The following is a 15987-nucleotide window of genomic DNA, read 5'->3' as shown; positions in this document are numbered from 1 at the left end:
ATAATCGAACACTAACGATTTTGGAACCGCTGTAATAGAGTTTGAAATACTTGATGATAGAACATATCTAGGACGTTGTCAGGGCCTGAAAACGTGTTTATTTCTAAGAAAACTCACTTCACTTTCTGAAAAGTCATGACCGAATATTTCTTGAAGAATCTGGGAAGTTTATGTTACACTGGAACTGAATCATTTTACACTGGATGTGAAATTCGCAAATGTAATTTGTGCAGTTTCAAAAAACTACAACAGAGAACCAAATGTTTTTTCTTTATACTTTTCTGCAACTACAACCTGAATAGGAAAGTCTAAAAATGACGCGAACCAATTTTTTTCGATGATTGGTCGTTGGTATTGAACCAATCATCAATTGTGAGATTTCAACCAATTCCCAACACTAGTAGGAAATGATCAAAAATTGAAGGTTTTCATACACAAAAATCCACCAATTGAAAAACATCCATCTAAACTTATAGGTTAATTCTGTATTAATGAACTTTGGTGCTTTAAATAAAATGTTCTTGTTTTAAGGGAGACAACCTCAGTATCAATTTTTTTTCCTACCAGGTTTGACTTTTCCAGACGTTTTTGTTTACAGAATGCATGTTATTGCTGGAATATGTGAGTGTGTCATGGAAACACACAACCAAGATTTTGTGCTTCAAAATATACGTCAACTTGTATGTTTACCTGGAAAAAAAAGAAAAAGTAAAAAGAAAAAAGATTTTGTGCTTCAACTCATTCAGTACGACTTTCTTGTTTCAGAAACTACGGAGCGGTACAACATGTGTAACAGCTCTGTTACAAGACTCACGCATCCACATATCATGGCTGGGGGACTCACAGGCTGTGCTGGTGCGGAACGGCGGTGCTGTCACTCTCATGAACCCTCACAAGCCCGAGAGCCCGGTCAGTGTCCACCTTCATCTTCCTGACCAGTACACACTGGATTGTCGGGTTCAGAACTGGTGACTTACAATCAATGTCAAATAGCTGGAATGTTGCTGAGTGTCGCGTTAAACAACAAGTGAAATAGGAGGCAAATGAAATGGGAAAGGCGTTGACAAAAATGTTAACAGAGGTTTGCTTGAAGTGACATTGCCCCATCTCTGATCACTATCTCCACCCGTGAAGATCTGGGTTAGAATTGATCTTCAGTAACCCATGCTTGTCTCCTTGTGAAGATCTGGGTTAGAATTGATCTTCAGTAACCCATGCTTGTGTCCCTGTGAAGATCTGGGTTAGAATTGATCTTCAGTAACCCATGCTTATCTCCCTGTGAAGATCTGGGTTAGAATTGATCTTCAGTAACCCATGCTTGTCTCCCTGTGAAGATCTGGGTTAGAATTGATCTTCAGTAACCCATGCTTGTCTCCCTGTGAAGATCTGGGTTAGAATTGATCTTCAGTAACCCATGCTTGTCTCCCTGTGAAGATATGGGTTAGAACTGATCTTCAGTAACCCATGCTTGTCTCCCTGTGAAGATCTGGGTTAGAATTGATCTTCAGTAACTCATGCTTGTCTCCCTGTGAAGATCTGGGTTAGAATTGATCTTCAGTAACCCATGCTTGTCTCCCTGTGAAGATCTGGGTTAGAACTGATCTTCAGTTACCCATGCTTGTCTCCCTGTGAAGATCTGGGTTAGAATTGATCTTCAGTGACCCATGCTTGTCTCCTTGTGAAGATCTGGGTTAGAATTGATCTTCAGTAACCCATGCTTGTCTCCCTGTGAAATCTGGGTTAGAATTGATCTTCAGTAACCCATGCTTGTCTCCTCATGAAGATCCCGTTAGAATTGATCTTCAGTCATGTCATCGTATCCTAATTGTGTAGATTGATGCTTATGCTGTTAAACACTGGATTGTCTGGTCCAGACTTGATTATTTACATTGCAGCATTAAATTAACTCACTGACTGCTCACTACCTCAATGCAAAATGTCTCATGACTGTATTCATCAGTGAGCTATATCCAATGTCTTGTTATCAATACTGGGTGAACCTTGGGTAGCCTTATCATAATAGAATGGGGATGTAATACCACGATTTAATGAGGATGAATCTAGCTGGGATATAAGGTAAAACATTAGTCAACGATAACCATATTGTGAAGAGCAGTCACTTCATTCATGGTCTAGTGGACAGTGTGTCAGTCTGGAGAGAAGAAGGTAGGTGGTTTGACCCCTGACTGTGTCATACCAAAAGATGTGCAAATTCTTTCATTTTAATTGGACTCGTGAAGATCCGATGTAGAATAGGTCTTCAGCAACCCATGCTTGCCATAAAAGGCGACTATGCTTGTCGTAAGAGGCGACTAATGGGATCAGGTGGTCAGGCTCGTTGACACATGTCATTGGTTCCCAGTAGAGCAGATCGATGCTATGCTGTTGATTACTGGATTGTCTGGTCCAGACTCCATTATTTACAGACCGCTGCCATATAGCTGGAATTTTGCTGAGTGCGGCGTAAAACTTAAACTCACTCCCTCATTTTAATTGCGATAACTGTAACATAATTTTAGGGCAAAGATTATTTGGAAAATATAGGCCCAGGATTTGTACAAGCGGAGAGACACATAAAAACATCCCCCTAAATTCCAGCTTCAATAGGCATGATGTGTGAAGTGTAATCGTGTGTAATTTTTTATGTCTTTCAGGATGAGAAAGAGAGAATTGAAAAGCTTGGAGGAGTTGTGTTGCATTATGGGACCTGGCGGGTAAATGGCAACATTGCGGTGTCCAGGGCGATAGGTAATTAAAGAAAGACTTAACATACTGATTCTTTAATATTGTCCCTTTCAAACCTAATATTGACAGTATCATTGATTTAAGACCCTCCATTTGATGTTCTTAGCTGTGTCTTTTTCAAAGTCCAGTGAACAGTGGAAAAACAAATAATTTGTTTCAAGTATGTAACACTCGAAAAGCAAAATGGAAAAGACTTTCCATAGCCGTCTCTAGTGTCCCTTGTTGTCCTGGCCTAGTGGTTGTCATCACAAAGACCGGGTTCGATTCCCTACGTGGTGACAATATGTGAAGCCCATTTCTAGTGGTTAATGATATTCCAGGAATATTGCTAGCTGACATTAAACCATCACTCACTCATTCATTTTGCATGAATATGGCTTTAAGTTTCTTGGAATCATACTCAGTTATCTGTGTCAAGTAAATCAGTTTGAAATACTTGTGTGAATTCGACCCATTCACATACACTTGTTCTGGTTTCCATGGTTTCCATTCACTATAGCAGTGTATGAAGCCCCTTCCTATGTCTCCTGTCCTGATATTTCTGGAATATTGCTGAAAATGTCTAAAAATATAACGACTCACTTACTCAGCTCTTCTTGTTTTAGGCCCGTGAAAGATCCGGGTTAGTCTTCAGCAACCCATGCTTGTCATAAGAGGTGACTAGCGGGATCGGGTGGTCAGGCTCTATTTCTGACACATGTCTCATATCCCAATTCAGAAGAAGCTCATGATGTTGATCACTGGATTGTCCTCAGACTCAGCTGCTATATAGCTCACTATTGTTCACCTGCAGCTCAAAACTACTCACTCACTCACTCACTCACTCACTCAAGCTCTTGACCAACTTCAAGACCAGTCTGCAAGTAATCTTCACTCACTATTTCTGAACTTTTACTGAAAACATATAAGCCAACTTAATCACTCACTCACCCTAAATGTTTGATTCCAGGTGACGTTAGTCAGAAACCGTACATTAGCAGCGATGCCGAAGTCTACAGCTTTGACCTTGACGGTAAAGAAGACTATCTGGTGTTAGCATGTGACGGAGCATGGGATGTTCTGACATTCGAGGACTTGCCGGAGATAGTGTACAATCATATTCAGGAAAACCATGGCGATCGCAGCACAGTTGCACACAGACTTGTCAACTACGCCAGAGATAATGGGTCCAATGACAATATTTCCGTTATCGTTGTGTTTCTTCGAGATCAGATCTCGGCTCCCAAAACAAACAACGCAAGTATTGATCGTGTTAGAGCAAATGGTTCTGAAGGGAAGAAGAGACATGGAAGTGGATCCGATAAATCGTCTCGTCACAGTAACGGGAAAGGAAACTTAGAACCCAGTTTGCGAAATTCAAACAAACAAAGCAAGGAACGTATCTCCAAAGATAACGAAAGTCGTTTAACTCAGGAATTTCATCATCAAGAAGATCATGTGAAATTGCATTTGAAACAAAACATTTCCACGCCAGACAAGGGGAAGCAGGGAAACAAGTCTAGTCAGGACTGGTTCTGGAAGTCGGTGCATTCTTTCTTGACTTTCTTAAAATTGTCAAATCGAAATGTGTCTACAGAATCCGAAGACAAGAAAAACATGCCACATGATAGAAAAACAGAAAAAGAAACAGCTTTAAGAAGTTGTTGACTGTCCGTTTTAATCCCCTATTTATTTATCCAGAGTTCTTCGACAAGTTTATAGTCTTGCTTATTGATATTTCAAAGCAAAACAAGCCTCAATATGAAATTATGGGGTTGGGGGAACTGTGTTTCTATTGACCAATGAAGTCCTAGACTTTTCTGGGACCCTATCTACCTCAAGGGAACCAAGAGAAAACCAAGGCAGCAAAATGAAAGCATCCACGAACAAAGGGAGATCACTCCACACTAAGGGGCGATAACTAACAATTCTAGAACAAAGGGAAGTGGCTATAGTGAGCGAGCCAGATTAATCAGGAAGGCATTTCGCTTGATTGTTTTCACAAATGTGTGCAAGAGGGCATTTTATTAGATAGTTAGAAAGCCTTGTGTAAGCTGACCTACAGTCATGGGACATAAGTATCCGTCAGTTGGCAAAATTCTCATAGACTTGCATGTTATTTTAGTGTAGCTGTAATAATTTTCATGAATTCAGATTTTGTTATTTGGTTGTCAAATTGTGCAGGTTGTTAGGAAATCATCTTGGCCACAGAATTTCCAATTACATAATTTCCATGAAATGTTCCTTCATGTACTTTCCACTTTGTAGTTACAATACCAACATATATACAACATTCTGTATTCTTTCCCCATAGACCACCATATTAAAAATTGGGGGGGGCGCTGGGGTAGCCTAGTTGTTAAAGCATTGGCTTGTCACGCCGAAGACCCGGGTTCGAATCCCCACATGGGTACAATGTGTGAAGCCCATTTCTGATGTCCCCCGCCGTGATGTTGCTGGAATATTGCTAAAAGCGGCATAAAACCAAACTCAGTCAGTCAATCAGTCATTAAAAATTGTCATAACCATGACACACATCAATCAAAGTGTGGTCATTCTTGAAGTACTGAATGGAAAATAAAACGGAAATTATGTCTTTGCTGCTGAGATGATTCAAGACACGTGTGAAAAATATGACTATGATCAAACGGAAAATATATTCAAGATAATTTTTCTAACTGCACCAACTTAACATGTAAGTCTATGGAAATTATGCACAGTGACGAATACTTATGTCCACTGACTGTATAAGAGTGAGAAGCTTCTTCATGCTTGTTTAAATTAATTGTATTTATTCTATGGGTACTATTTAACTGAATTAGTTTCTTAAGGAATTCATTCTTCCATTTCTTACAATGTATGTTTGTTGTTTGATTACAAATATGTCTTTTTGTTTGCATATTATTTTGGTCAACAAAATATCTTTCGACTTATACAGGGTAGCGACACATGCTCTTGGATGTAGTATGCAGCTAATGTGTCGTCTCCAGACAAACAGCTCTCGGGCAAATTGTAGTGTCGAATATTAATTTGGAAATGTTAAAGTTTCTGTGATTAAGTAAGATGAACTTGTTGTATTTTTAACTCATGGGTGATTATTTTGAAATGATTGAGGATTTATATTTTCTTTGAAATTGAAAATTAGGTTTTCGTACAAAATGATGTTTATTTTTTAATCAACATATCATAACTGGAACTGTTGTTTTGTGTAATTTCGTGTGTTTTTTGTTTGTGAGATTAATATCCATATGAACGTGTAGTAAACAGATGTGTTTCTTTGATGAAAGATGAATAATGTTGCTGAAATGTGTTTCATCGAACAATGTTTATAAAGATGATAGATGTATCACATGTTTTAACTCCACAGGGTCTCTGTATGATATAGAATATATAACAGTATCTCTGAACCACAAATAACAGTCCTGGCTGCCGAAATCGCACCCTGAAATTGGTCAGTGAGTGAGTGAGTGCACGTAGTTTTACGCCACACTCAGCAATATCCTGAAATTGGTAATCATTTAACAGCTGTATCAATTCTGGCCGTCCTCCTATGTGAAACTTCCATATCCGAATCATTAGATATGTTTAAGCAGATTTTGTTCAGGTTGGTTAATTTTATTGTCAAAGTGAGATATTTTCACAGAAAGAAATGACCTGTTATGAAATGTGAGTTTTTGAGTTGTCATAGTAATAAGAAAAGTAACAGTACTGAATCCTGATTGTGTTGTCATGGTAACTGTACATTTGTCAAGGTAATTTGCTTATTTTCCATATGAAGATATGGATGGATTGTGTGGAATTGTTTGATGAGAGGGGGATTTGCTCTACATAGTAAATGATATGTATCATTATATTTCACAATCTCTGTACCGTTCTTCTGATGTGTTTGAATTTGTCAAGCAAGTCTGTAAGTGTTATTCATTAATCATGAAAATACATAACCCAAGATGTAGATGTCAGCAAATTTTGATTAACAGACAGGATCGTGTCTTGTCTGTATTGCCAGTGTCACTACAACTGATATTTTGTGTATGTTTTGAGCTCAGGGAAGTTGCTAGGAAGTCCGAGATGAATGCTAGAATCTGTAGAATATATGCTTACTTGTTCCTTTGTACCTCTGGTATCTCCTCCTGTATACAATATGAGATGGACGTAGGGCTGTCAGGATGCAGGGTCGTCCATGCTGTGGTAAAGCCATCATATAGGCCGCCATCCTCGCATGTCAGGGAAGTTTATCAGATTGACATGGGTACTGTTCATCCTTGATAATCTCCAGGGTATACGTTACGATAACTCTCCACTATACCCTGGATGCATCTACGGCCGCCCGATGATTTTATTACCTCCCTTTGCTGGCTCCGCATTCTCACAGTAGCCTTTCAGCTAAGCAACCGAACTTGCCAGTGTCAACAAAGATAGTGGTCGCAGCCGCGAAGGTTTGTTTCGCAGTGCGACTCAGATTTTTGGGAAAATCATACATACAAATTTACAGGTCTGAAACTTAAAAAAATACATGCAAGAACTCCTTCAACCTCTGCATCAATTGCATTGCCAAGTTTAATCGGTTAGATAATTTAAGAAGCGAATGTGAGTTGTGATTGGTCTGCTCAACTTCCCAGCGTAGACACCTGATTGGATAAGAAGCCAGCCAAGGGAGGCAATAAATTTATCTGGCGGCACTGTAGATGCGTCCAGGGTATAGTGGAGAGCTATTGTAACGTATACCCTGGAGATTATCGAAGATGGGGTACTGTTGTGTAAAGGAATTTCGTAACTCTCATGCCGTAACATAGACTTACGATCATTGTAGCAGAAATGTTTGTTTCATCAGCACCTGATCCTGAGTTAACAATCTGACTGTGGATTTTCATGTTCCGTATCTCTGGGAGAGTTTGTGGCATTGATGGCCAGTTTCCAGGGATCGTAATCAGGAATACCCTGGATTGGCGAGGATGGTTCAAAGAGTGATATTTATATATATATATATATACCCAGTTATGAAACTGATACCTCTACTACAAATACTATTGAATTCTATTATCAATCATTTATCCAGTCTGTAATTACAGTTAAAAATTTGGAAATTTTGATGTGTATAGTACATTACATAAAATGGATATGTTCATGGAGATGAGAAAAATATCACATTTATATAATATTAGCAAGATGATATATTGGTATATATATATATTTACTGATCAGCGTTTGTATACAACTGAAGGGTTCTTGGTCAATATTTATATGCTCCTGTAGTACTGTTATGTTGAAGCTGTGGATCCTTGACACACCAGACATTGGTCATATCGGTCAGCATTCTTACAGTTCCTACAGAGCTGAGCAGACTCACACAAAACTGACATAATACTCTTAAAGAATTCATGATCGGAAATCTTTGTAAACTTTTGGATTCTGGAAAAGTTGGTTATTTTAAAAAAAATTATGCAACTGAAACTTTGCTTTCATATATAATTGGTTATATTATACTGAAATAGATTTTTTTTAAATATTGGAAATGCTGAGTATCCTGCGATCTTACTTGTCCTTGGCAATCTGGGAACAATGGTTATTTGGAAACCCTGGTTACGCCAGACCAATTTTATTTCTTGTTTTATGGATTTTTGTCCTCAGAAAACCTAAAGGCAGGAGGGAAAAAAAATCATATAAAAATCACTAGTCAAAATACTTTCCCATTTAAATACTAAAAGTATTTTATTTTTGGCAATGTATGAAGTTTATATGGGGCAAAAAACAATCAAAATATTTTTTGGGTTAGTTTACATTTTTGGCCAGTAAAAACATGAGGGTTTTATTTTTTGAGCGGGGAATTTTTTTCCTTATTCTTAAAAAAATAGGACCAGCGGATCCGTAAAACAAGAAATAAAATTGGTCTGGCCTAATTGAAATAATTAGTAGTCTGCTATTTAGGAACACGTAGATTAAATGTAGATTGCTCACTGAATGTACGGCCATGTTTGATGGAGTTGAAGTGAGTTGCCACAGTCCTAGTTGTGTTTATGTTGCTTGTTATAGTTTAGTTTTGTGTGTTGTTGATCTCATTATATGGCATTTATCTTTGTTGTTATGATTTATAATACTCCATATCTCCCACAACCACGGCTGAGAAGCTGTGCGAAATGTTGCCATGGCCGCAGTCACTGTCCTGACTTATCCTGTACAGAGAAGTTGTGGAGTTTTCTTCCTAGCTCATTGACCCTGACCTTGCATCTTATTTTTAACGTGTTTGAGGAGCCATGATGTTAGTGAAAGTCGCATTGTAGAAACAGAGTAGGATTTTTGTGATGGACGACTCAGTGTTCTGATTTTTGTAATTCACTGTGAAGAGTTATGTCCCTTGATAATTTGAGGATCTGCTTGTTAAAGGTTTGAAACCATCAGATCAGTGAAGATAACCTATGTAACTTGAATCAGTATGGACTTCGATGTTGGATATGACTAAATGTCATTAAGATCAGGTCATTTAATCTGTTATTTTACCTTTTTGCATCAAATTACACCTCCAAAGGCCGTCATTTTAGGTGAACTTCCAACTCAGCCAATCAGCATGACAGTGCTTGACAGGAAGGATGGAAACATTCATGCCATGATATATGATTCTTGTAAACATTTTTTACCAACAATTCCCAAATGTACTCAATGAACGCTGTGCCATTGTATTGCCATTTATACTCATGATTTTTTCAGAGCTTTACGGCATCGACACCAAATATGGTGTCCTCCAAAATTCACATTAGAGTTCTGTCATGAGTTTTCTTTTGTTTAATCATTTTCTCTGAATCGAGGTTGGTAAAGAAATGAATCCAAACTGTTTTAGGAGTTTAGTGTCTGAAGGACAGGAGAAGAATACACACATCTTCAATTACATCGTACGATCAAAGTTCGCACAAGATTCACTTAATGCGACCTTCCATGGAAGGATCCGCATATCTTCATGCAGAGAGGTATCGTATTGGACATGATGTTGATGAGTTTATGAAACACTGTAGTCTCAATAGTGTTTGATTAACCAGTACGACAGGGTCACTGAGCTAGTTAAAATAACTTACACAAATTCATGCTGTCTATGGTGAAATGTTTTTTCAAAGACAGGGTCATTGAGCTAGTTAAAATAACTTACACAAATTCATGCAGTCTATGGTGAAATGTTTTTCCAAAGTAACTCTTGATAAGTGGGTGTCTTTGAAAATGGTTCCAGTGGTGACGATTGGTCATTGTGACTGTGGCATGTTTTTTCTCAATGGTGCTAGACATGTTTACTTTAGTCCCTCTACCTGATGTGATTAATGTTCCTATAGATATGTGTAGAGTCGTCATATCAGCGGCCAAATGTTCGGAAGTTCTGCAAAGCTCTCTGCTTCTTTTCTGGTTGTAATCCACTGAGAAATATGCTGATGTTAAGTGCTTTTTTCTTCTACCTGGTTTACAGACCCAAAAATCTCAAATGTTTCTTTTTGATTTATGAATGAGGAATAGTTTCATTTCCTGGACAAAAATTTAGTTATGAAAAAAAATTAAAAATAATTTTGTTGTCTGTATTCAAATGAGATGGGATGTATGTAGTATGGGAAATAAATACGGGACTTTTCAGTCAATGACCTACAGGGCAGCACAGCCATTATTTTTTCACCATCCTGATTTTTTCAATGATAATCATCACTTCAATAAATATGTTACTTTGTGTTTTTTTCTCTTTTGCAAAAGTTTGTGAAAAAACGATCTGTAAACTGAGTCACGGAAAAGGGCATCATTTTGTTTATAATGTGAAACAGTGATCCTTGTTCATTCCATGTGTTTGAAACCCACATGTTCTAACTGTACATTTGTAAGTGAAAGCTAGCACTGTAACTAATACACTGACAGTAATACTGATATGTATTGAAAGGTCTATAAGTGGTTCAATTGTGCCTAGAAATTTATTAAATATGGTATTTGGTCTCATTAACAGTTTAGAGTCTTTAAACAGTTGTACTCGCTGCCTCTGAGTTATCAGGGGAGGTAATAAGAATCAGTCAACATTTCAACCTGTGTGTGGATGAGTGAGTTTGGTTTTACGCCGCTTTTAGCAATATTCCAGTAATATCACGGCGGGGGACACCAGAAATGGGCTTCACACATTGTACCCATGTGAGGAATCGAACCCGGGTCTTCGGAGCGAGCTGTTTAACCACTGGGCTACCCCACCACCCCTTAACGTGTGTGAATGTTAACATGGGGATATAGGTGCTGAAGACAGCTGGTTAAATCTGTCAAGAATTATTTGTTTAGTAGAAGAAATTCAGGGATTTTATGTTTTGTCAGGGAAAATGGAAAGGTGGATCATTTTATTTGTAGTAGACGTGATACAGTCCCAGAGAAATGGAAAGTAGAGATAACATAAGTGAAAATGAAAATGTAAGTCAGGGTGAATTCAAAAGTTCAACTAATTATCAGGGAAAATGGGAATGATCATTTATAGAGCATATAGAAAAGCTTAAAGAAACCCCAATGGTATACACTGATCCCAGAAGAAGTTATTGTTTTAAGACAGGTATGAAACAGTTTTGATATATGTAAGTTTAATATTGTGAAACCTTTGTTTCACTTGTTTGATTCCTTAATACTTACAATAAGATACATGATTACAACGCATAATTGAAAATTTCAGGGATATATTTTGCATAGTGTTAACTCAAATGTTTAGTTGTTTAACTGAAATTTGTGATTGCTGTTTGTCCACAAAAGGCCTTTTGTAGGTCAAGATAGGTGACAAAATCTTCATCAAATTTTCTGGTATTTTCATCACAATACGTGTATTTGAACCACTTCTTGATGTGTGTAATACAAACATTTTTTTCGAGCTTGTGCACAGATGTGTGTTTCAACATGCTAACATTTTTAATGAATGTTTCCTTGTGTGTCAGAATTTAAAATTTTACGTGAGTGCAGTGTCACTTGGTTGTTTAAATATTTTAAAGCCACTTTCAAATTTGGTTTGTCTAGAAGTGATGTTTTCTAGATGGTGTCTTAACAGTAAATATTTTTGTCCACAAAGTTGATGTTTTTACAGTCAAGAATTTCAATCTGCAGGGACCATGTCTGAGACTGATATTTGCAATTACTAAACTATCAAATATACTGTTCAAAACACGTCAAGCATATCACAGCTGGAAGGCTTTGTGTTGCTATGCCAACCAGGTATGTCAGATTATCTAGCGTAAAATGGGCGTTCTTCAGTTATTTTTTTATAGTATAAACATGCCTTAGAATCAAAGAAGTGAAACAGAATTTCAAAATGTTGTATTTGACATGAAAAAAACAACATGAAGTAAAATATTGCTGATCAATTTTTGACATGGCCCCTAGTCTTGCCACAATGTGTTGTAAAATGTATTAAATATATATTCAAATTATTTTAGTCAAGCCAGGTTACATGTGTATACAACCTATAGCAGATGGGGAATATATAGATTATTAACACATATCTTAAACGGGACCATTCTTCCTCCCTATCTTCCATATTGGTGCATGTATCTTCCCATGAAAACCTTGTAAGCTCTACCATACTGCCTGATTGGATCATTTGTAATAGTCTGTGGCCATAGCAAATTAATTATCGGTACTTGTTTTACGAATCTGTTTGAGTGCACAATTAAAAATGTTAGACTAACAAATGATAGGGACAAGATGTAGCATGGGTGAAACTGAAGATATGTTTATTATTACTATACTGGTACCCAGGGCACAAGTATAATTTAGTTCAAAATACAGGTGCTTTTTTTTAGGTGACTTAAAGATATGATAAAACATTTGGTGTTCCATAAAACACATTCTGTGTTCTCACTGATCAAGCATCCTGCTGTTTTTACAAGACAATGCCAGGCTCAAGAAGGAAACATAATTTTTTTAGTGGTATTCCATGGTAGAGTATTGGCAGTTACCTTTCCTTGGGAAATGTCATTGATTTGGTATGGCCTTGAGTTTCATTCAAATTAGAACTGATTTCTTTTGAATGTTCCTGATTTGTATAATTGTTATCTTAATGAAGGTAAAATTGTATTATTAACCTTATTTTTATTTATTGTACAAGTCCGTAAAGCAATTGCAATTCAGACGAGCACATAGAACAATTTGTAAGAACACATTATCTTTTCTGAAGTCATTGATTGAATGCCTCATAATGTATGACCCATTCTATTTGAGGTTTCAAAAAACTCATGTCAATAGAAGTCAATCACATATTGCCATGTTTACTTACGATGTATTTGAATTTTATGGAATTTCCCAAGTTTATTTCATCATCTGTTTGAAATTTTCAAGTGTCTTCAGAAATAAGTGTTGTCTGTGAGGTGAAGTGCCTTGGAAAGATATGACAAATCTGTGTATAGTCTACATACATTAATCAATTTTATATTTGAAAATATGAAACATATGAGTTTTTACATATTGTACCAAAAAGTAGTTCTTTTTGTATTCAAAACAAATTAATAATTTAAAGGGTTTTTTTTTTTCTCACACATGATCTCTCTCAGTAATGTTCTGAAAACAAAATATACAGCCTGTGGGTGGTCTTGTAGCCTTGTGGTCGATATATTCGGACATCATGATGAAGGTGTAGCTTCAATTCCTCACCATTTTTGGTGTGCCCGTCTGTCATATTGCTGGAATGCTCATGAAGTGGCATACATCCAGACTCACACCTTAGAGAACAGTCCTGTTGCTCATAAAGTCGTAAACTCAAATTTCTATACTGATCTTGTTTTATATCATTCAGTATAAAGACATTCTACCTTATTTGTTTCTGATGGGATAATCAAAGGTTTAAAGTTTAATACAGCAGAAAGGTAAGGGAGTTAAGTGTTTCCTTACACAAGATGTTCACCATTAAGGTATAATTCAGTTGGAAATATTTACAAAATTTTGTTTCCAAAATTCTGATGATCAATTTCCCCTGTTTATGGTAGCCAGGTGATAAGCCACTACTTAATATGCAGAGTGAGTGTGTGAGTTTGGTGTTACGCTGCTTTTAGCAATATTCCAGCAATATCATGGTGGGGGACACCAGAAATGGACTTCAAACATTGTATCTATGTGGGGAATCGAACCTAGATCTTTGGCGTGATGAGCGAACTCTTTAACCACTTGGCTACCCTACTGCACCTGCTGAGTTACATCTACTAGCTTTGTCAGGAAATCAGTTCATGGATTCACCCAATACTGAATCTTGGTCCATCAGCAACAAAGTGGCTGGCTGCAATGATGTCAGATTGAGCTTCTCTCACTTCTGTGAATGTGGTACAACTAAAACATTGTTGAAAGCTCATTTTGTTTATTTCAAAGTCTATTCCTCCCTTCTGAATTTCTACTTCAACAAAGATTGTTCAAATTCCCAACTGACCAGCATTCCTCCTGAGATGCCCCAAACTTACATGCTTGTCGTCCAATTTTGTATCAATTTGTTTCTAAAGTATCATTCCAAAATTTGTTGTTTTCCTTCGTTTAAGGTGAAAACAGTTAAGTAAAATACTTGGTTTCATGATTACCCTTCATTGAGAGGGCACTGGTAGCTGTCTTAAAGAGTTATGTCCCTTTGGAGAGCCAGCAACCTGTGAGTTCTTGAGTTGGATTCCCAGATCGTATCTAGGTTTGTAAGCTTTATTCATGGCCCCTTGGTTTACAAGAAGTGATAAATGTGGTAGACGTGTATCACTTTGGGCTTTCCTTCCATATCAAGCTGTTAGGCCGGGATATATCTGAATTATCATTCAAAGCTGTAAGCCCAACTCACTCACTCAAGCATGAAATGCTGTAGTTACCTCCATTTGGCTGGTGTATTTTATGTTAATTCAAATCCTAGATAATAAAACCATTTTTCTCCAGAGTTACATGGCAGACCAGATTTTGGTAGTTTGACATCTTTAAATAAGCTGTTTTATCAGGCAAAATCCTTTTCTTCACATGTCTAAGGTTACATTTATTAACAGTTACATAATTGATTCACATACCGTGGGACAGGTCAGCTCAACAGCAGCAGATGTGTTAGGTATCCTCTTTCAGGGCTGATGATCTTAGCTCATATCTCAAACCATGAATATATCAGAAATCATTGTGAGACAGTAGTGTCCATCCAGGATCCACTTTCACAGAGCAATGTTTGAATTCCAGTTTCAGCTAGCCTGTGCTCAGGTTGCTGTGACAAGACACTGGTTGTCTCTTCTCACCAGTCCTTGCACACTGACTAATGTAGGTTTTACAAATCATTATGGAAGTTATGAAGATTTGTACTTGTGTCCGGACCTTGGTCAGGTGTTCCTGTGGACTACTTCACTGTATCATGTTGTCCAAGTGATGGGCCAGATTAACAGGATTACAGTTTTCTACATTTGTACTACAGACATAGCTAGCTGGACATGTACATCAGGACAGTGTAAGCCTTGACACAAATAAATTGTATATCGAAACATGGACTTGTTCTTTCTACCGTGTAAGTTCCTCAGTAAGTCTACATGAGAGAGAAATGATATCAGGGTATGAAGACACAGTCTGGCATGATATCAGGGTATGATGGCACAGTCTGGCATGATATCAGGGTATGATGACAGTCTGGCATGATATCAGGGTATGATGGCACAGTCTGGCATGATATCAGGGTATGATGGCACAGTCTGGCATGATATCAGGGTATGATGGCCTATTGCAATGAACTCTTACTTCATATTTAAGAGGGTCGGCGGGGTAGTTATCTTTAAGACGGGGTAGTGGTCGCTCATCACTCTGATGACCCAGGTTCAGTTTCCCTCATGTGTGAAGCCTATTTCTGGTGTCTGCTGATGTGATATTGCTAAAAGCGACAAAGCTAAACTCGCTCATATTTAAAGGCACCTTACACCTTGATGAGGTGAAATTGGGTTGGACATTGTATTCAAGTCATGACATGGATGTTTGTGACTGCTTAACCAGCCTACTACTGTTGCATGAATGTCACAGGCAAAAAACTGTGTTGAACGCGGATGTGTTTAACTTAAAGGGTTTTTTCAAACAAAAAACTTGGTGCATGATATTTTTTTCTTTATTCATTATGTTTCAGTTGTGTCCGACCTTGGAGGTGAGGTGAAATTGGGTTTAACGTCGTGCTTGAGAATATTTCGCTCATATGATGACGCCGACCTTGGATAACTCAGAAGTATTAATGTTGACCCTTCAACTTCCACACAACAATGTTTGACTACATGTACTACATCAAACAAACAGAAACAATGCTGTTTTTCG

The 15987-nt window shown here is 37.5% G+C and overlaps 1 protein-coding gene across 2 annotated transcripts in view; it reads left to right on the top strand.

Moving 5' to 3' along the window:
- The window catches only part of LOC124284760 (protein phosphatase 1E-like), a 78377-nt gene extending 73515 nt beyond the window's left edge, over nucleotides 1-4862 (top strand). For both annotated transcript variants that reach the window (XM_046720862.1, XM_046720863.1), the window contains exons 5-7: nucleotides 766-909; nucleotides 2655-2748; nucleotides 3695-4862. In XM_046720862.1, coding sequence (XP_046576818.1) covers nucleotides 766-909; nucleotides 2655-2748; nucleotides 3695-4392 — 936 coding nt within the window. In that variant the 3' untranslated portion in view covers nucleotides 4393-4862. The remainder of the gene's footprint in view (nucleotides 1-765; nucleotides 910-2654; nucleotides 2749-3694) is intronic.
- The last annotated feature ends 11125 nt before the right edge of the window (nucleotides 4863-15987 follow it).

Source organism: Haliotis rubra, unplaced genomic scaffold (genome assembly GCF_003918875.1).
Source record: "Haliotis rubra isolate DU_JTF1 unplaced genomic scaffold, ASM391887v1 Scf344, whole genome shotgun sequence".
Classification (NCBI taxonomy): Eukaryota; Metazoa; Mollusca; class Gastropoda; order Lepetellida; family Haliotidae; genus Haliotis; species Haliotis rubra.
The sequence above is the reverse complement of the archived record's forward strand: the minus strand, read 5'-3'. Positions and strand labels throughout refer to the sequence as shown.